This window comes from Electrophorus electricus, chromosome 6 (genome assembly GCF_041902795.1).
Source record: "Electrophorus electricus isolate QZ-2024a chromosome 6, ASM4190279v1, whole genome shotgun sequence".
Lineage (NCBI taxonomy): Eukaryota > Metazoa > Chordata > Actinopteri > Gymnotiformes > Gymnotidae > Electrophorus > Electrophorus electricus.
The window spans coordinates 36174215-36197827 of record NC_137502.1 but is presented as its reverse complement, the minus strand read 5'-3'; the positions used below and the strand labels follow the sequence as shown (position 1 = coordinate 36197827).

The 23613-nt window shown below is 36.6% G+C and overlaps 1 protein-coding gene across 1 annotated transcript; it reads right to left on the bottom strand.

Moving 5' to 3' along the window:
• Nucleotides 1–8262: 8262 nt before the first annotated feature.
• LOC118241144 (cytosolic phospholipase A2 gamma-like) lies at nt 8263–16545 on the bottom strand. Its single transcript, XM_081716747.1, has 14 exons — nt 16491–16545; nt 16024–16135; nt 15407–15549; nt 14439–14637; nt 14227–14332; nt 13920–14060; nt 13160–13261; nt 12925–13047; nt 12557–12676; nt 12327–12389; nt 11562–11642; nt 10754–10908; nt 9169–9334; nt 8263–9005 (listed from the first exon to the last, which is right to left on the bottom strand). Exons 1-14 carry the CDS (start codon nt 16505–16507, stop codon nt 8827–8829), a joined length of 1707 nt encoding a protein of 568 aa, XP_081572873.1. The 5' UTR covers nt 16508–16545; the 3' UTR covers nt 8263–8826.
• Nucleotides 16546–23613: the final 7068 nt, after the last annotated feature.

Below are 23613 nucleotides of genomic sequence, written 5' to 3'. Positions count from 1 at the left end.
AATCTGTATTCTCATATTTGCTAGCAAGACAAAAAGCAAGCAAGTGCAATGAACTGCATCAGAACATTGCTGATGGAGTCAGTGAATTCTTCATCAAGCCAACTGCAACCTTGTCTCAGGAATAAATCAATGATCCAACCAATGATTGAGATGAGCCATCCTTCCAACAGAAGCTGAACAACGAAAACACCAGCAGAACTTTTGTTTTAATGCACACAAAAAGGGCTCTTCACACAAAGCCACCTGGCCTACTGTGCAGGCCATGAACAAAGGAAGAACAACACCAAGTAAGATTGTACATCTGGGCAGAACTGTTAGAGTATTCCATCTGTTATCTGTGAATGTACATGTTTGTTTTTGGTTGGTTGTGTTGATTGTAGAAATGTTGTTTAACATTACAAAATGATAAATCATAGATAGAGATCAAAGCAGCAGAGCAGCAGATTCCTCTATCTCCCACCATCTAGTCAGTAACTCAGCAATGTCTCCTCATTTGTTGCAACTGTGTTGCAGTCTTGAGTAATCAATGAATGTTGGTTGAACCCTGTTGGGTTGTTAGCTTTCACTTACAACCTGAAACCAGAACTACTACTGAAATATAGCCTATATTTGAATTGTTATTAATATTATTGCCAATCAAAATAACTGTCAATTTTTTACTTGTTTGATAAGATTATGACAAGTAGTTCTGTAGTGCTATTAAATTTAATATCAATGTTAAATTAATGCTGATATTTTAAATTTAATATTATCATAACTTCCAACATTTCATAGGTAATGGGTAATTACTTTAAGAAATTGGACCATGTGTGTATGTGTTTTGTTACCTCAAAGGAATCTCCATCACTGAAGTCAAGGGAAATGATGAGGTCAATGTTTCGTTCCTTTCTCAGTATAGAGAAATGGGGTAAGTTGAGTAACAGCCAGCATCCTCATAATGTCTTGTCCTTGACATTATCAACTGATAATGTTAATAAAGAAAATAAAGACAAACAATACTCATATAAGCTTAAATTATTTGTTCAGGTATTACTTTTACAATTTCCTTTTCTTATGCATCTTTGAAATTAATGAAGATTATGTAGAAATAAGTATGCCATGTTTAGGAGGAACATGTGAGACACTAAATATTTGATGTCAGTATTAACTGTTTTTAACAGTTTATTGGGGTAGACATGTAAGATTGTTAGGCCTGATGGACTGAAACAGCCATTTAACAGAAATATTAAAAATTGCAATGAAATGATAAACATTAAACCGATAAACTTTAAATTAGAACTAGATCCTGAATGTTTATCATTGATTTAGAAGGAAGCTCGTGTGGGACCTAAGTGCTGAGTCAAGCAACGTTTCTTAAAGGTAACTCATATATCCACATACAGACACACACAGACTAAACAATAGAGAATAATTTATGAAGGGTAATCCACATAAGATCACATAAACTCATGAACAGACTACACAGTGGAGAAGTGTTTCTGAAGAGGAACTCAAATAGTGTTGTTGCTTATGCAGTCGATAGTCATTGAGCCATAACTATATGAAACGAAATGAGAGAAAGTCATGAACAAACTAAACAACAGCGAAGAGCAAGGAACAAATGCAGGCTGTCAAATTAGGAAAGTATCAAATAATAAAAACAACAAAGACTGAAGAACCAAGGTAGGAAAATGAGAATATAGAATGTTTAGGGGAAGACGAGACACAGGTGAACACAAGGAAGGGCGGTGATTGTGAATTTCTAAAATGTACATTGTAACCAATGAAACATCTAATTATAAAATAAGAGACATTATATTCTATCATATAAAAGCAAATCTGCAATAAAACAGTGCTTTGGTTACATAACCACAATAGAATATCAGGGGATTTTATTTCCTACCTTTCATCTTGTAGAGAAAGTTGTATGTTGTTCCCCAGTCCCACTTGCAAACTATCTCTATGCACTTAACAATGATGCTCCAAAATCTTGACAAGGTAAAATAGACAAATTATGGCATTACCTCCTGATTTTAGTTCTGGCTTTCAAAAGGAAGAGATTACCAGATGAAATATGGATTACCAGTGGAAACTGGGCAAACAAATTTCAGTCTTTTTTTATAAGTAAATGTTTTAAATGTATAGAATCACTGCAGGAAAAGTCATAATAATAATAATAATAATAATAATAATAATAATAATTAGTAGTAGTAATAGTAGTAGTAGTAGTAGTAGTAGTAGCAGCTATATATATATATATATATATATATATATATATATATGCTGTCATCATTCTGTTAGCATTTATTACTTGAACATTTGCTTTTAACATTCCTGCTTTCTTCCTTTTTATCATCTAATTCACTTCAGTGATTTGTATATCCATTTTCTACAGCTTTTTATGTAAGATGTACTATAGACATGATAATTTTCATATACAAAATAATGTTTAATGCAAAAATAGTGAGTACTTTATCAACCATAGTGTAGTTATGTACTGTAATGACTCTATTTATGGACTATAGATTAAACTGATATAGAGAGGATCTGAATAAGGCAGATTTAAATGGCATGGTTTTTTTCTGAGTCAGATGTTTTACTTCATGTATGACCAGCATGTGAAAACAATGTGTGCAATTGAAATATACAACTCAATAATATTTATATTTAGACATCAGCAACCATTACCACACACAACACTCACAAATCTCTGCTGCTCCCTGATTGACTGTATAGCTTGGTCAGGAGAACCAGACAGAGAAGGTGGGGTGTTGGTGCAGGTGTTTCTCTAAAGTGCTGAAAGTGAAAGGTGAAAATGCTCCCACTGCTCTGAATTAAATGTGCATGATGGGACACATTGGCTAAATTCTGATGGGATTAGCCTGAATAACTGAAAGGAACTAAAAATCAGAAATGACCAAAGGAAGAATTAATTCTGGTTTTCTAAATATAGAGCATACACAGAAAACATATATTTTATAATGATACTTACAATACTAGGAGAAAAACTGAATGGATTCTTTATTTATTTAATGTGAGTGCCTTCTTTCTGTGTATGGCTGTAAAACTGAAAATGATTTCCAAAATTAGGAAACCCACATTTTCATACTTTTCTAGAGGAAGTCTTATCAAACATGCTTCTTGATGTAAAGGGCTTTTCAAAGGTTCAAGTGTGGCCCATACAGGTGAATACACTGGACTTGGGTAGCATTCCTATAATCTAGTTTCTAAATAGTGCAAAGAATCTCATCCTTGCCTAACAACATATCATAAAATAACACACACACACACACACACACACACACACACACACACACACACACACACACACACACACACACACACACACACACACAATAATCATCATCATCATCATCATCATCATCATCATCATCATCATCACACGAACATAGGGAGGAGTCTAGGAAGAAAGGGCCATGCTACGACAGTCGTGTTTCTTGTCCCTGACTACTTTTCCCAGCAAACACCTGCCAGCAGCCCATCTGTGACACCATCCAGTTCCACCAATCACATCACTCTCATCCAATCTGCCTGCCCTGATTACTGAATGTGTCCTCCTGTCTCTCATTATGTCTGTTTGTAAGTATCTATGTTTTCATTCATTCATTGTGAAGTATTGCCATGTCTTTCCACTGTGTACTGAGCGTTACTTGTTCATGTCTGTCTGTTTTGTCTCCTGGATATCATCTCTGCCTAGTTCCTCTCGGGTTTGTTTGCTTTCTTGGACTGACCTGTGTTTTGTAAGTTTTGGACTGTTCTCTCATTTCTCCTTGCACCTGCCCCATATGGTTTGTTTTTGTTGTTTTAGGATTTTGACCTATGCATGTTCTCTGACTATGGCTGTGGATTATACTGCTGTAAATAAATCTAACTCTCGAGCTCCCATCTAGCGCGTGCCTAGTTCGTGTCTGTTGTATTACAATTTGTACTGAATACTTCTTCAATGCACTTAAAACGTTTATAAATCACTTCATACTGTGTGACTTTCCAGTGTCTATTTTCTATAGACTAGGGTGTGTCTCAAACGTCAAACCAGACATGTCATAACCCTTTCTGAGTCATACAGAGAAAATGATGGCTGTGTCATTAAATAATGCTTCTAATGCTTTTTCTTCTTCTGTAGTTGGGAGGCACTTTGTAAGTAAAGACTTCACAGTTTTCCTAAAGCTGTCCTACAGTTGGTACCACCATCATTCTCTCCTGATCTGGTTGATTTTCCATCATCTGAGAAAAAACATCAAGAGACAAATATAGTAATCTTGTCTCAACCAGTTGCTTGCAGAGCATTTTATACCCATGTAAAAATAAAAAATGAATATTTTTATATGTTCATAATTGAATGCCGTGGGAGACATCTCAGATTTAAACAGTTAGACAAAATTACCAACTGGCAGCCAGTTTGTCAGCTGATAGAGAAGGTTGATGAAATGGTCAAACACAACAAGCGACATCGACTCATGTGTGAGATGTTTAAAGAGGAATCTGTTCAGGATGATGACTAACTTCCAACACAGGAAAGGTTGAGAACTTGGGTTGTTTCTGAACCAAAAGGGAAGAAGCACCCATACCAGGACATACCAGTAAATGTTTCTGAAAAAAGGTGAGTGCTGGTCTGAGCATAAATAAACATTTATTCTGGGTTGATCCAAGTTTAAGAATCATGTGTATACAGTGAGTGAAATAAGTACTGAACGTAACATGAAATTCTCACCAGATATCAGTAACAACCCAACCAATTCACACATGCAAAGAAATCAAACCATAGATGTCCATAAATTGTTATGTATAATAATGTGAAATGACACAGGGAAAAAGTATTGAATACATGAAGAAAGAGAGGTGCAAAAAGCCATGGGAAGTCATGACACCAGCTGAAATCTATCAGTAATTAGCAAGCAATCCTGCCACTTAGTGCAAATTAATATCAGCTGGTTCAAGCGATGGCCTATAAAAAGATGTCTCATTACCAAAGTGCCACTCAAGAAACATCTCACGATGGGTAAAACCAGTAAGCTCATTATTAAGTTATTACACATAACTTAATTAATGGACATCTATGATTTCTTTGCATGTATGGATTGGATGGGTTGTTACTGACATCTGGTAAGAATTTGATGTCAATAGCATCTTTAGAAATATATTTACTTAGAAAATTGGTGACGTGTTCAATAATTATTTCACCCACTGTAAGTCACTTTAATTGGAAACAATATTGTTTCATGTTCATTTTCTTTCTCGGATCAGAAAACCCAGTTTATACTTATATAACTGTTGACAGAAGGGAAATGTTTTTAGCTTTGTTCAAATTCATTTTCATAGTTTTTCCTTGCTGCAATTTTTGAACTTTGCTTAAGTACCCCTTAATTATTAAGCAGATTGACATTAAGGTAAACTTTTAAAATAAAATTTGCCATATTTTTTACTTATGGAAAACATTTATAGATGCGTTCTTTTTAAAATATTGTTATTACAACTTCTGCTATATTTTACGTATAAGGTCACAAAGTATTATTACATAAAAAAAAATTATTTGTAAAATATAAAATTTTAAATGAATTAAATGTCTATTTTCTCTTTCACAAACCGCCTGCAATGCCACCATGAACTCCCAGTTGACAAACCCCGCAGTAAGAAATGGGGACTGGTGCTTATTGGGAAATGTCTGGGGTGTTTAACACAGCAGAGCAGACATCACATAAGTTATGCTTCTTGCATAGAACAGAACAGAAGGACACAGAACAGAAGGATAAGTACTATCCCATCTTCCAATGGTAAGTTACATGTTGTCATATATCATGCACAGGGTACATGATGATGCACTTGACTAATTAGTAAATATTTATATCCAGTTATGATCTGTGTGGGGATATACAGAAATGTTCCTTACAGTCCTGGTGACTCACATTCCTGCACTATTTAATGTTTCTTGTCCTATAATATTTGCTTTAAGATGTGAAATGCACTTAAATGGTTTGCTCATGGGGTGCAGGGTGTTGGTGTGGGTTGTGCCTTAACCTTGTCCCAGCAGGTCCACCTCACAGAGGACATTGTGTCCTGGTGTTATTAATGCTTTGATTATCTCTGAAGGAATGTTCTCAAAGCCTTAGGGAGTGAATCTTTCATTCCAACTAGAAGTTTCTGACAGGTGTATATGCTTGCTCAAATTATTCAAGTTGTATTCAGTCATAATTGGAAGTCACTTTTCACTCAGTTGCATACATATTTGCACACATAAATAGCAGGGTATATAGATAAGGCAATCAGGCAAAAAACCTGCAAGTGTTAATCTGGGCTTGGTGTGATGCTAGCAGCACAGAGGGAATGAGAGGCAAGCGTAAAATAAAGGAGTCCTTATTCTCCACGATTCAAATAAAGCAAAGCAACAGACTGCAAAGCAGTGGTAAAAAGACAACAGATATGATTAAGACATAGGCTTTCACTGTGAGGAAGAGCAGTAGGTAGCTTGGTAGCAATGTGCAGTCTGTTCTCAGTCCTCAGTCTATTGGTGTTACCTATATGTAGTTTCCAATGTAAGAAACCTGTTGGCTTAAATAAGGACAGGGAAAATAAGGAACAGGTGAGTAGAATTAATAGGCTGGTGATTGGGACCGGAACAGGTGTTGAGTGGGTATGTGCAGGAGTGGGCGTGTCCCTCCTGCTGGATGGCCAGTCTACTGTGACAGAACCCCCATGAGGATCCCTCCAGCCTCCTGGAGCATGGTCACCCAGGCCAATGAGCAGCAGGCTTCTGCAGATGTTCTCAGTGAAAGGAGGCAGTGAGGTTGGGATCCAGTATCTGGGAGACAATGTTCGTCTGGGCCATACCAGCCTATGAGCTACTGCAGCTGCCTGCCTCTCCATCTTGAATTGAGCAGAGCCTGCACCTTATAGGCAGGTCTTCCCTCCATCTCCAGCAGTCACGGCAGTGGTCCGAAGGGTCCTCATTGTCAGAGAGGCGTCCCTACACCACAGGCTTTAGGGACGACACATGGAAGGCCGATGATGCACGGCTGCTCCCCAACATCCTTATCCAATAAGTGAATTCATTAATACCGACTGAGTACAGTATAGGCATATTTCAGACTCAGCTTGCTTGCATGTCCCACCCAGCCGTCTTTTGTAGCAACCCATGCCTTGTCTCCAGTTTCATGACGTGGCAGAGCACAACTGTTGGTGAGTTTCCTTCCATATCTGTTCCCTGCGTTACACCACGTCTGGACAAGTTACAAACTACTGTCTATATATAATGTCTAATTGGTTCACATTTCTATTAAACACAATTAGGAGTGATTAACAATTTGTTTACAATAAGCATGAGGTGTGCAACAAACAAATTAAGTGATATGGATGAACAACAGATAATCTACTCATGTGGCTGTGGGAAGAAAAATGTTGGCTGTCCTGGTAAGGGTTTGATTCTGATGGAATTAGTTACTTGAAGTATCACAGGTGCTTGAAGTATAACCAAGCTTGACAGAGCTTCCTGCATTCCAATCTGTGAGTTTTATGACACCAAAGTAGAGGGGGAAGGGGCAGAAATCCAGGACAGCATGATACGTTATCAGCTAGGCTATTAATGTCTTTGATGCTCAGCATTATGGCACCAGAGCGGTCCTGTCTCCTGTCTCCGTGGCCCAGGTGTGAGAGAAAGCCTACCTTGACCAGGCCAGAGTTCCATCAGAGGGATAACTTGTCTATCTTCACTACAATATCAAACTCATCTGCTCAAGGCTGGGTGTGTCTTGTAGGTTTGAGGATCAGCAGGTTATGGGGGCCTGTTGGGTTTGAGCATTACTAGGCTGTGTTGGCCGGGTGGGCCTGATGGGACAAAGTATAGTCCTAATGCAGGAGAGATATGCACATAGTTTACATCCAGACCCAGCCAGAATGTTATACTGCTCTGACCAACCTTGTATACTGATGAATATGTTCAAACACCATATGGGGAACTAACTTTAAAATAAACACATAGTGGGGATCTGGGAATATAAAGTGCTCAGGGCAGTTCCAAATAGACAGGAGATGAGGGGAAACAGGAGAGGAATAAAAGGAAAGCTTCATATTGATCTAGGCAAAACTAATATAGGTGTTGTGTATCTACCTCTGCCTGCATTTCAATGACTTAATAGATTTGAAAGAACTACAATTTATATTTTAAAGTACTGATTAGAAAGCAAGTTTGTTGGGAATAACTGCAACCTTATCTTTCTGAAATCATGCAATTTATTTATGATTATGACTTTCTGATGTGACACCAAATAAACCAATACAAATACAGTAAAGATGTAACACACAGTTTAGATCAATTAAACTGAAACAACTCTGTTGCTCAATTGAGGCAGTTGGAGACAAAATGTGCTAGAATTCCAAAAAAAAAAATTAAAAAATCCATGTCCAACAATATACATGAATATTTGATTATGTACTAATATTTATATATGTCAGTTACATTAAAAGCAACTGTAGCAGTACAAACACCCCAATAAATTGTCAATAAAAGTTATGATGAGATTAATTGTGGCACCATCACTATCAAATTTATATACCCATTAATATCCATACATGAAATAACACTCACTGTGTATTAATATTCTTACATGTCAGTTAGTTAAAAGCAATAAACTGAAATTCCTGTACCAACAATAAGAAGTTGTATTCCTTATTCCAGAGATGTATGGCCAAAGAGTACTTATTAAAAAAGCAAACAACATCTATTTAATCAGACACAAAATGATTATAACCTTTTGTTGATTAATTAATAGAATGCTTATAGACTACCCAGTTATAAAGATGTATGTTGTCACATTCTCCAAAATAATGCATTTCTTAATTTGGTTTTGTTGTCCAATGCTTCTTCCTTTTAATGACTTCTTCTATCTCCTTCAGGAGTTTCTCCTTTGTGTTTGTGATATTTAGACCAGCTTTCTTCAAAAGATCATTGATCATTTTATCATTGTAAGACAACTGAAAGGTGTGATATATGTCTTTCCACATCTTAACTTCACCTGAGGAAACACAAACATCAGTCACTTACAGTATTGCTATTTTACAGTTACTTCAATTCATGATTAGAGAAACATGTTGTTTGCGCTTGTAGTTTGCATGCACAAGCTAGATAATGAAGCTGGATACACTTATGAAGGTCTGTTTACTGAATATTATAGTTACCTTTACAGTTAACAGTATTAAAAAGAGGGATGTGAATCACAACTGGAGCATTGGGGTTGTTCTTAAACACATAGAAGTCCTTTGGTTCTTCTTCATTCTCTGGGTGTTCAACTGTAGGGAACGGGATCTGAAGATCTTTACACATCTGAGCAGCTTTATCCACTGTCTATAAGGGGTAAAACAGAATGCCCCAAATTAGCTGTGTGTGACTGTGCATGTGTGTTTGTGTCTACAATAACAGTTCTAACTGAAATTTATAATCTTGTATGAACATATGAATTTATTGCATAATTAACTACTAAAATAGCTGTGGCTAAACAATAAAAAATCTTAAAAACACCACAAGCATTTGTAAAATATTTCATTTTTTTCCAACTCATGAGAATGAGCAAGAATCTTGTAGTGAAGATGGATTTTATGTTTAATATCTATTTTTTTTCCCAAGGCATCTTTATAGACTCCTGTACAGTTGTGCTATTAGCTTGGCCAGCTGGTCTGTCAGTAGGTTAGATGAGGGAGAAGCGTTGCATGAAAATTTAATTTTAGCTAAACTGCTTCTAAAATATTTCTAAATATATGAGCTAGATTAGAGATATTCATTCATCTTCTAAACCACTTATTCTAGTTCAGGTGTGTGAGGGACCATAGTCTATCCCAGCAGCACAGGGCACAAGGCAGGAACTGACCCAGAACACAGTAGGATTCCATCACAGGGCAGGAACCAACCCAGAACAGGGTCCATCATGAAAATGTATGTAATGTAAAGTTATGTAAACTTCTGACCACAACTGTATATGACCGCTCAGTCTGAGTACAGCTGATGTGCTCTTTAACATGAAATAGTACTTTTCCACTTTAAGCCTTTATACTGTCTATGACATTGCAACAAATTTCATTATTTAGCTAGATACATGGTGATGATGTCGCTAAATTATTTCACTAACAACAAACTGCACAAGACAGCTAAAACATTTAAAACTGCTAATGTTTTCCAGTCCCCAGTGAATAAAATGCCTCAGATGAGTACTCCTGGTTTCTGTTGTACTCCCTGGGCATAATGCTGGTATGTAAGATTTTAGCATTTCAGACCCTGAGATATAAAACTTATTCATGCTCGTGGTGCTGTGGTCTCATACCATGTTTTACCTAAATACCTGCCTATATAAACAAAAAGCCTGTTTACACTTGATCATTTCATATGTCACATCTGAGGCTTCCAGCCTGTCCCATAACGTCCCACTCCCCATAATGCCCCAGTCTGTTCTCAGTACCCAGTCTATTGGTGTTACCTGTATGTAGTTTCTCTTATTGTTTTCTTTAAATCTACCTGTGCCTGTTGATCATTGCAAAGTCTCTTTCAGCAGTTTGTATAGTGTCTAAGCTGTTCTGTTGTTTGTGCCTGATAGTTTTGGTTTTAAACTTTCTGCTCGTCCTACTCGGGTTTTTTTTTTTTTTTTTAACTGTAGGGTATCTTTAATATTTAAGTAAGTGTCTCTGTGTGTGTGTGTGTGTGTGCGTGTGTGTGTGCGTGTGTGTGTGCGCATGTGTGTGTGCGCGTGTGTGTCTGCACGTGTGTGTGTGTTACCTCAAAGGGATCTCCATCACTGAAGTCAAGGGAAATGATGAGGTCAACATTGCGTTCCTTTCTCAGTACAGAGAAATAGGGTGAGTTGAGTAACAGACCAGTGTCCTCATATTGTCTTGTCTTTGACTCTAGGATGCTGGGATGAACTTCATCAACTGTTAATGAAAGATAAAGAATACTAATTATATAAGATTAAGTTAGTTGTTCAGGCACTTTGTACAATTTCCTTTTTTGCTTCTAATAAATCAGGTTTCTACAATGGTGGGAGAAAATGGAGGAAATGAAGCAAGTCAGTAAGGTGCTGGTGAGTCTGTAAGTAGATATGACAGACAGCAATGATGGCAATGTTGGGCTACAAATTAATGTGGAAGGGTTACTAAAGTGATTGGATGAATCTTAAATTAGGATCTCCCAGATTAAAGATTAAAGAAAATCCATGTGTGAACCAGTGGAGGACATCACAAAATGTGAGTAACTAACTGACACAGACATACTATGGACTCTCAACAGAGAGGCTGTTAAATGACAGTTGGAGTCACTTCAGTCAATTGAGGTTTTATGATTCAATAAATAAAACCTTTCTACGGTAGAAGTCTGGCAAGAAGATTTTGTTTTGTTATGGATACCTTGCAACTTTAAAACTGGAATGTTAAAAATTGTTATCCATGATAAACACACACAATAATAATAAATATTTAATAAATATGAAATTGATAACCTTTACATAACCTTGAGGGAGACATAGACAAGATAGCCATTACACAAAAAAGCATCAAACCACAAAATGAAAAGTAGAATTATTTCCCACCTGTCATTTTGTAGAGAAAGTTGTAATGTGTTCCCCAGTCCCACTGCCAAACTTTCCTCATGCATTTAGCAATCACAATGCCTGACAAGATAAAATAGACAGATCGAGGCACTTCTACCTGATCTTAGTTCTGAATTTCAACAGGCACAAATTACCAGTAGAAAAAACAAATTGCATTTAATAACATAAATATTTAGAGTATATAGAATCACTCCAGAACAAGTCCTAATGTCTCTTGGTTAACAAGACCTTGTAACACATATCACATTTGGACAGAGCTGCCACCATTTTGTCTTGAACTAACATGATCTGTGTTTAATGGAGTTCTGGAGTTCTCTGTCACTTCCTGATGACATTTACCAGGCCTTGCCTTTATTCCACACTACAGGCTCTGGTAAAAATCAGAAGAAATCTGTTAACATTCATAGAATTGATTGAGCAGAGTTTGGCTTCTTGAATAAGATTTTATGAATTGCCACAGAATACTTGGTCATTCTAAAACAAAGGTTAAGAAAATTTAAAAAAAGGAAATCAGATTATAATGTAATAATAAATTAATTATTTGAATAATATTTATTTTACACTCAGTAAATGTCTTTTTTCATTAGTACTATGAAGAAACAGTATGAAACACCAGGAAAAGTAGTTGTTCTTCCATTCCTCCAGTGTATTTGTTTCACACAGGCTAATTGAATATTAAATGAAAGCAAGAATCACAATTTCTGCCATGAACACACAGAGGAAATACCAAAAAAAAAAAATTACCAAAAGAAGCCAAATCCCAAATCTTGCTGGAATTACTGGATGTGTGCAGCTCCTCTATCATAACTGTAGTTTCACACAGGATTAGGAAGAGATGTGTTAGTTTTACTTTCTGCCATGTACACACAAAAAGGAAATACATTACCAAAAGAAGTCCCTTACAAATCCAAGGTTCTAAAATCACATTGTTTAGAAAATCCATCAGTAATGCACAGCTCTGGGTCACTACTCACCCACTGTCTTTGGGAACCAGTGAGGGAGACAATCACACACTTTCAGTGTGTAGTTGCTTAAGATCTCATCTGTGATTGGTTCTTGAAGTTTTACCTCATTTCCTTCTTTATCATGCTTTTCTAAAGAAAATGTTTATCATGTGTATCTTTTTAAATGCCACTACAAACTAGTGATATAATAATAACTAAATAATAATACCTTATTATAAAAAGCCATATTGAATATTGGGTCAGCAGAACCCCATAATTATTAAGTTATTATATTAAATACTTATTTATTACTTCAGATTAGATGTTAGGAATGAAGATGTTAGTTTGAATAAGCATGCACTGTTCTTTGAATTATGAAATGTTTATATGAACACAACCTTTCAGTAATTCATTCATCTTGGTTATGTCATTTTTAAGATCCTCTCCATTGAAGAAGTGAAGATTCAACTCCAGGAGGGTATGCATCACCAGCTCATCATCATTGCTAGCTGATATATTTGCTAAAATAAACAGATTGACCTTTACAATTAGTGTTTGTTTTTTGTTTTGTTTTTTTCAGAATTGAGCTGTTAGGTGGATTGGGGCAGGATGCAAGTGCTGAGTAGAACTTACCTTTTAAAACTAAGTTTTTCAGACCTGTGCTCAATTTGAGTAGCCCCTTAAAAATTGTTTTTTTTATCTCTTCTCCATCAGCTAGTGCACTACCACACAAACCTGTAGATTCAAAAGAAATTAACATATGAGAGCTGTGTAAGATCCAATTTGATCATAAAATTAGCACATTTCAACAGAATAGTTACTGAGCACTTTCATCTTTTCTCCATTTCAAACTTACATCTGGTGGGAATGTGATGAAGTTTGACTCTAATGGTTTAACAACGTGAGAATTGCTTGGCTTGTGGTTAAATAATGAAAATTGTTGCAAGAATCAACAATATCAGTGATGTCATATAAAAAATAATAACAATAATAAAAGAAACAGACGAAAAATTGCACAAATGGAAATCCCTGTACTATAATGAGAGGGAATTCAGTTTGATTCATCAACATGTGCAGCTGGTAACTGTCAATTTGTTTTTGCAAACCTGGATATTAAAAACCATCTCAATAAAAAGACAAGCTGCACCTCTGAGCATGGCATAACAGGAGGCAATTTGTTTTAGATATATAAAATTATAGAAAATATACTGTCTTCTTTCTAAGAGCTTTGAAGGTTTAAACACAAAGTGTTTTGGTGTAAATCTCACTCCATAGAGGAAAGAGCAGCAGGTACTCTTAGAGGTATTAATCTGTTTCTTAAGCTTTATTTACAAAATTCATAAGAAGTGTAGAAGAGTGAAGGTTAAACCCCACCCCCTTTTTCAGGTATTACCTTGTATGTACAGCATGTCAAGCTCAGGCTGTTCCTCAGTTTTTGCCCCTTTCTCAAACCGACTTCCCAAACATTTGGAATCCACAAAGGCTCCGGTGAGGGAGTAGCCACACTCATGTGGAGTGATCTCAAACCAAGAGTCTATAAACAGACAATATAAACATTTAATTCTATCATACCCCTATACTCATGTAGTGATCTCAAACAAGCACCTACAAACTATAAAAATGTAATTCTACCCTAATCATATACCCATGCACATTCATACACATATATAAACACACATACACATGTGCATAAAAAATACCTTTACACAGTGTGTCATATTTGGACTTCTTATCAATCACTGTATAGATGGGATATGGGTTTTTAGTGTGCTGACCCCTCTGTTCTGTGAGAACTTGTTCATCAATCTGCAAAGACATTACAGACTGCAGTGTATACATCTTGAATCACTACATGAAAATAGCTCTTAAAAACGTACTTTCTGACTACTGGATCTGTGGACACTGTTCTTACCTCTTTCACTACACTAGACACAATTAATACTGCCCAGATATCGGTTATGCTGAAGTTGTCCTTTTCACACATTTTCCTTAATTTGCAGCATGTCTTGTGGTAGTTGACTTGATCACTCGTAAGTTTTTGGATGATGTTTTGTTTCACTGTCTCCATTTGTTTGGACCAGTCTGGTTCTTGGTACGCTGATGCCATGCACCTTCAGAGATCAGGGAGAATCACAAAGATTACATTAACAATAACAATGTTTATATTAAAAAGAATACAATTTTTACATTAAAAACAACATAATGTTTACATTAAAAAGGAACACAATTGTGACAGCATGGCCACCTCCTCCTTGACTCCTCCCCATGTCAGTGTGATGTGTGTGTGTGTGTGTGTGTGTGTGTGTGTGTGTGTGTATCTACCTGCTTATGCCTCTCGTTAGTTGGTTATGTGCTACACCTTTCTCTCATCATTAGCACGTATATTTAAGTGCTTGTATGTAAGTCAGTGTTTGTCAGTGTTTAACTCATATGCTTAGTATTGTAAGACTGTGTCTGCTGTGGTTTGCCTTGTATGGTAATCAGTCAAAGCAGTTTTCGTTCTTCATGTTTGCTGTTTGGTTCATCATGTTAATAAACGTCTGTGTCATGTGAACCATGGCTTGTATTTGCCTCCTGCCTTTCCACCCTCATCACAATATTTACATTAAAAAGGAACACAATGTTTTTAATGTAAAGGTACAACCTACAGGTCTCATATAATTGGATTTCTCCCTCAGGAATAGAGTTGACAAATATGGATACTAAATTGCTTTTGTTGAATGTGTACATTTAATTCATATTTGTTTATGTGCATTTTTGAAAGAATTAGTTTTTTTATAGAAATGAATGATGTGCCATATTCAGGATGAACACTGAGGTGCTGCTCTATGTGTGGACATAATTAAGAAGTTAGAATATCTAGATGTTCAGTATCAGTACCAAGTAGATCCAGAGACGCCACTGAGATACATGATGCAGTCTAGCAGTTTCTCTTCACTCAGCTGGCTCAGTGACCCCAGCAATCCAATCATAGCTCTCTCCCCACCACCAGAGCCCAGCACAGCAATGTTGGGTACCTCGTCCTGCAGTCATTAGAACACAACACACACCCTAAACCCACCACACATCTAGGAGACCCCCTGTCAGTCCACAAGCTTCAAACAGTTTTTGTAACACAGGCTTGTTGAAGACCAGGCACATTCACAGATATAATACTGATGGTCAACGTTTTGAAATATGTACAGATATTGTACAGATCTGAAGAGAATGACATAATGTTAGCATCAGCACTCCAATGTGACCACCCTATGAGTTGTGTGAGGAGCAGGGGTGTCACATCCTAATCTTAAAACTAAACTAAACTAAAGCCATGTGTGTCCCTACAGCACCAGTAAAAACAAGAACAAAAACATGTTTTATATTTATTTGTAGATGCTTATATTACACTCCCAATATGCTGGTTTGAGCAAAGATTCAAATAGGCATAATTATTTGTAGCATAAAGCAATTGTAACAATTGTATAAGACTGAGGAATATATTTAAGAATCTGATTCACCACACTGCAGGATATATTGTGATGCTGAAGACACTGAAGAACAGTTGCTCTCCTTTTGGCCACATGTTGACTCTCATCCTCATTCAGAGAGTGGCCAATTCTCACTTCACTGCTACACACACAGTATACAATAACAGGTAAAACAGTCTTGCCCCAATCCCGCTGGTCATGTTTAACACCACCCTTCATATATGGTGTCTTTCACTGTCATGAAAGTGTCTTGATTCAGTAGATATAACTGAAGTTTTGTTGGGTTGGGCCAATGTAGCATGATCATGCACAGACAGGAATAAGCATTCACAAATACAAAATGTAAATAAAAATGTAGAAAAATGTGAATAGTACATTAACCTGAAATACTATTTTAAAATTACTGTACTATATTACTCTAACATATGTTAACAATCACAATTTGATTAAACTAAAAAAATAAAATCTAAAAAAAAAAAGTAAAATCATAAAAATACCTTATGGGGGTGTCCATCTGCAGGGATTAAATGGGGCCAGGGAAGTAAAAGGAGCAATTCTGAGAAGAGACAATCATCATTTTGTGAACATTTGACAAAAGTCTTGTCACCTAAGAAAACCAGCAAACCTTAAAAAAGTGATGTGAACTATCAACATGTCATCTGTCCCTCCAGAAAGTCTTATACTTAGGACCATTGTTATTCAGTGTTTAAGGACAGTGACAGAGCAAAATCATTCAGCAAATCAGAGAGCAGCATCTTTCTCGTACCTGCATATAAACAAAAATATTTTTAGTATAGCTACAGGAGAGACCTGCCACTCGTTACAGAGTGTACTGTCAGAAATGTGATCAAGAGGATGTTTGTAATAAATGTGTCAGGTCCAGACTGTATATGCTTATTCAGGGTCTGTGCTTTATAGTTAGCACCTTCTTCAACATGTCCATGATGATCTTCAACATGTTTCTGGTTCAGTCTGCTGTCCCCACATGCCTTAAAAAGAGGGTAGTTTCTGCTAGAGAAGAGGGTGGTTTCTTCTTATCCAAGTGACTATCGACAAATGACTATGATCAGAAGCACTCACTTCCATCACTACAACAGTAGAACTCACTATCATCACTAAACAAGTAGCACTGTCTATTATCACTAGATCAGAAGCACTCACTCCCATCGCTATGAAATGGTCCGATAAACTGGTCAAGAACTTCATCTGTTCCTCCCTGCCAAAATACGTGAACCCTCTACAGTTTGCATATCATCCATACAGATCAAAGGATGATGCCATTTTACACCTCCATCATACCTCATAATGTCATCTGACCAGCAGGCAAGTGTATTATTCCAGAATTCTCTTCATTGACTACAGTTTGACATTTAACACTATATGACACACATACTCACAAGAAAACTAGTGGACATGGGACTGAGTACTTCTACTGGGCAGGTGGATCTACAGCTTCCTGACTGGCAGGTCACAGGCAGTGAGAGTAGGATGGCACATTTCAGCACTCTCAGACTGAATACTACAGCCCAACAGGGATGCGTCCTGTGTCCTGTGCCTGTTGCTGTACTCCCTCTACATGTTCCCACACACAGCTCTAACACCATCGTCAAGTTTGCTGGCAACACTTCTGTGACTGGACTGATCACAACATTGATCTCACTCAGTGCAGTATCTGACTCAGTACGGACACAGCAACAGACTGTTACTGATGGTCAGCAGTACAAAATATCTGGTGGTAGACTTTACAAGGAAGCAGTCAAGAAGTTACTTGCTCCTCACCAGTGACACAACACCAGTAGTGAGAGTGAGCAGCTTCAGATACCTCACTCTCAAACGTTGGACACATCACATAGACTCAACAGTCTAGAAAGTGCAGCAATGCCTTTATCTACTACAGAGACTGAGGAGATTTGAACCCTCACCACCCACCACCAGTTTCTACCACAGCACGACACCAAGCAGCCTGATAGGGAGCAGAAACAGCACCAACCACATCCACAAGGCTCTGCAGTAGGTGGTGTGATTTGTGGAATATATCATTGGTGGAGCTCTTATACACCTACAGGACATCTACACCAGACGCTGTGCTGGAGGATCATCACAAAATCCAGCCATACACATTATGTCCTCTTTACACTGCTGCCATAAGGAAGACACTACTCCAGCTTGAGGAAGAACTCCGAACACCTCAAAAGAAGCTTCTTCCCATGGGCAGTGTGTATTATGAATGACGCCAACACACACTATCTAAACTTCCTCCATGCCAGCTGATCCCACCACTGACCTCCACAAGCACCAGCACTTTAAACAGCACCTTAAATGATCTTTCATCCTATGTGTGAACAGTCATATACATCTCATGAACAATGACCCACATTTGCTCGTAATTTCATATTACTTTTATTACATTTATATAGTTTGTACATTGAGTCTATATTCTTGTTCTATTGTTACAGTTCGTATATATATTTACTTTATTATTCATTACCTATAATGAATCGGTCATAATCGTGCACCTTAAATTTCCATTTTTTCTGATTTCTACATAATTTCATATTACCTTCTATAATATTAAAGCAAATTATACATACATATTATATCAATATATGTCACGGTTAGTCCCTCCCAGCTTCTGTGTTCCATGTTTTCCGTGTCTTGTGTATTTTAGTTCCCTTCCGTAGTTTCGTTTTCTCTGGCCCTCGTTTGATTGCTCACACCTGCCCGTCTACCCTGTTAAGTTCATATATTTAAACCCTGTCTTCTCCGTGTTTTTTGGCGGTTCGTTATTTGAATGCGTGTATTTATGTGGTTGTATCAAAGCCCCTCTGTGTTTCAAAGCCTTCATTTATGCTGGCCTGTTTTGTTATCCTAGTGTTATCCTAGTGTTCGTTCTTACTAGCGTCTTTGTTATAGCTTCCTTCCCCTGTCTGTTAGTGTCTTTACTAACCTTCGTTTATCTTAGCCCTTGGTTTATTTATCATGTATCTCCGAAATCTCCGTATTGCCTCTTTGACCCTGGACTACCCTAACGACTACGACTTTGGATTTGCCCCTAATAAATTTCGCTCGTCTCTGCACATGCGTCCTTAGAGCTCACCGTTACAATATATATATATATATATATATATATATATATATATATATATATATATATATATCTCATAATCATAGTATACATTGTAGTATATATTAATATATAATGTGTTATTTCACGGGTCCTTCATCCCTTTATCAGATGTGCAAACAAATTGCTCCTGAAGGTGAAACCAGTTTTCTTGATATGTATATATATTTTATAAGTCTCCTGTCTGAAACATCCTGTTTTTGTTCCATACTACAGTTTTACATTTTGCTACCTCTTACCTTTACTACAGTATATGTACTCATCAATTTACCATCAAAGAACAATCTATGAACTATAAAAACTCCAGTCAATACAAGACAGCTGCTAAGCTTTTAAAAAAATAGCTTAATAAAAAGCACATACCTTCACTGAAGTCTTCACAAAATGTTAAACTTCAAGGTTTAATAACTAGAGTTAGTTTGTGGCTGTTTGAGAAAAAGGGACACCTTTTATAGGTACAGGCCTTCAAATCGAAGAGGAGGAGTTAACAGTTTCCAAATTATTCAAACCTTCTACAGATATGGCTGTGTGCTTGTGTGTGTGTGTATTTGTGTGTGTGTGTGTGTGTGTCTGTGCTTTTGTATATTTAAATGAATTGATAAATAGTTATGTAAATGATTTTAACTTAATAATAAATACAAATATTAACAATATCCATTTCCATTTCAATAAGTTGTTTAAACTTAGATTTTATTAATTAAACAATATAATAAAGCATTTCATTAATTATTTATTGCTTCAATAATAATTTCCTAATGATTTGTCTTTGCATATTTTTATACAAATTTTATACAAAAATATATTCCAAATATCGATACAAACATATAAATGTTTTTTTATGTTTATTAATGTCCATGTTAAACGTATTAAGTGTGTAATGGCAGGGCCTATATTCAGTCATAAGCAGGATTTGATTTGTGGCCCCACCACCCTGACACCTCCACTACTACTGACTATTGTCAGTGCCTGATCATTCACATGCTGTCAGTCTAGCTCAACAATAATTAAAATCAATAACTTCAAGAAACAATACCTCCCTCATTAAAGTTTCCATCTTATATAAATATGTTTTAAATAAATAAAAAATTGATAATATTATATAAACTATGTAAATTCTTAAAAATAATGACAAAGTTGAATAACTATTTCTGAATAAATCATGTAATAAAACTATGCATGTGCATGAACAGGACACCAGCTCTGACAGAGAGAGCAGGAACTGATTAAATTAGTGATATTAACTTGTCAGCTAGCTAACATAATATTGCATTTTTGTATGATTACCATTGATTAAATATATTTTAAGCTCCCTTCAGTGCCCTCTGTTGGCCAAGGGGCCCTAAGCAGCTGCTTAGTATACTTAGGTGTCATCTGTGTGTTAAGACACTGTTGCATTTAAATGTGTATTGTGTTATATAGTAATATGTGTAATAGAGTGCTTAATTGTTGGCATCTTTTAAGGATTCTCTACAATCTGAAACTTTAGAAAACTGTGGAAAACCTCAGTTGGATACATTTGTAAAATGTACTCTGGTACATTTGTAAAAAAAATATTTAATGTTTCTTATTAATTGCTGAGCTTGTATCTTTCAATCTCATTTATTGTTTTACTTATATTATATGCTTATATTACAAATACAGATCAGTTTACAATTACTTTGTGTCTGTGTGGGTGTGTTTATGTATTCTCCACTTGGTCCAAGATGACTGAAAAGTGGACAATTTATTAGTATAAATTGGGCACTGTTTTCTGATGAAAAGAAGAATATTTTCTCATCAGTGTCAGGCCATTCAGCAGATGAGGGACCTTGTCGTGAGCAGATCATCTGAAGCACAAAAACAGTTCAGCTTGCAAAGTTCCTGCTACAATAATGACCTTTAGGTGGGTATTGCAGGGTGCATTTGTACTTTTGTTCTATTTTGTTCAGAAAGGCTCACATGGTTCTCAGCCATCCAGTTGAAGCAGGAACCTCTGATAAGCAGGTCATTTTAAACCTTTCTGCAGAAAATCTTCATTTAAAGATCAAAGCATGTATTATGATTTCTGCACTGTAACTTGTTTACCTTATTTCCTCAATTCATGGTAGTTAATGTAGTCAGGTACAGGATACATTCATAGGACTACTTAGCCTCAAGTTCCAGGTGGCAGTTTGATAGTGAATAGCAGAGGGAAAGATAAGAGTCACTAATAAAACAGGGTGTCTTTCCAGTGACTCAAGAAGTACGGGAAAATCTGACAGCAATGATAAACTGCTACTCTATCTTATCACATCACTGATTTCAGATTGTAGCCTCAAGTTCCAGGTGGCAGTTGAACTGTGAATAGCAGAGGTATGCACCATTCCTTTCTGGCGAAAAAAAAACCCCAAAACATGTCACTAATAAAACAAAGGGTGTCTTTCTAGTGAAGGTAATTATTCATTTTTACATTTTCCACGTGCTGCTTAGGACTTTGTGGGATATTCAGTGCTAGTGTCTTGGATGTGAAGAGGAACGAAATTAACTGAGAATGTTGTTATGAATGGGACTGATCGTATAGAATAACTAAATATGTTTAATACCAGACACAGACTAACAATACAGAATAGAACAAAGAACAAACAGACTAACATAAGAGTAACAGGCTAACAGGGTGAGGGCGAGAACTACGGAACAAGGGAATTAACCATAAAGGAAACACTAACGGAGAACAACGAAAAGGTATTAAACTAGAACATGCAGTGAGAACACAGAACTGGACTACATACGATAGACAAACAACACCCAAGACAAAAACATAAGTAATAATAACTTCAAAGAAAACTAGATAACACTTGTGTATATAAACAGAAGCAAAATGATGGGAGAATACCGGACGAGGAAAGAGAGCGGAATCAAATAAGCAAATATGAACAGGTAACAGCGTAGACAAAACCACAGAGAAACAGTACAACAGACTAGTGAACAGCAGAAAACTAAACAAGGAAAGCAACATAGACAGCGAGGGTAACTAAACAGGGAGCGCAGGGAGAAAGTACAGAGGAACAAGGATAGAGGAACGAGGAAAGAGGAAAGAGGAACGAGATCAAGCTGGATATGCCTAAACAATGACCAACAAACAAGAGATGCCAGAACAAGGTTTACATAGGACCACAATCAGGAACAAACTAAGAACAGCTGGAAATAAAGGGGAGGAGATAGGAAACCATAAAGACAGACAAAAACTGGAAAACATGGAAGTGACTAGGTTGCCAGGGAAACAGAGAATGCTCTGGTCTGCAAGCATGACACAACACTTTCTGGGACAATAAAAGAAATAATCCTTACAATTACAAAAGTGTCCCAGCTCTTAGTGGGTGAACCCCTAAAACACTGTATCATTTATGTGCTTGAACCCATAAAATGTCCCATGTTTAAGGAAAGTAGATAATTAACTATACAAGTGTTGAAATGCCACAGCAGTTTAGCAGCGTAGGTTTTTTCGTCTCGTGACTGTTAATATTATCATCAAAATTGGGCCAGATTACAATTGGCTAAGACTGCAGATTTCAACAGGTGGCATCTGTCTGGAGTTGTACAGTGATGGATAGATTCTGCAGAAGTGAGGAAATCCAGTCTATGTAGAAAGGAGAAGTAGGAGGTGCTCACCCTGCGGCTCATAGGGTGTTGTCAAGTTCACTGGTAAGACATGCTCTGTTGTTTAAATTTTTTTTTGCTACATGTTCTTTTCCACAGAAGGAAAATTTCCTTTCCTCTTAAATCCTCCACTTGGAAATTGAGGTAATGTAGGCTTGTAAATGTATTCTGTACCTGTGTAGGGTGAACTATTTTAAATTGGAGAAATAAGGTAAACCCTGATGATTAATTAAAATACAAAAGTAGCAGTCTTTTAAAAGTAATTCTTTTAGCAATGCCCATCCTTTGTACCAGAGAATGAATGCCCCGCTTTAGTCTCTGTGTCCAGAGATGAGGACGTGCTGCTTAGGACCTTGTGGGATATTCACATATGAAGTACTGTATTGACTGTTGTCAGATGGATGTGGAAAGTCAATAATGTCATATTATCTACACTGTTACAAAGTTCAGAAATTAGATGATTTGTATTATATTTGGGAATTTAATTAAGTTTATCAATAACTAAGTAAATAAACTATTTAATATATTCCACAGAAATTCCAATATAGACAATTTGTAAGAACTGCACAGCCTCATTTTTAAATAATGTGCGGGAGTTTATCTGGGATAATTATCTGCACTAACCTATGTGAAAAAAAATTGTATACAGTATTAAATTAAAATATTATATATGTATATATAAGTAAAACAAAATCCTGTCTCACCTCATCTTTTTCTACTTCACACCAAGGCCTTCTATCACAGGTCTGGGAGGTTGAGGGTGTGGGGCAGTATTTTTACTCTTTCTAAGATTGTGCTCTTTTCGACTGAGACTGATGATGTCATTTCTGGGATCTGTGGCATCACTCTTCCATCTTAGGAGTCATAGCCCAAGGTGTCCC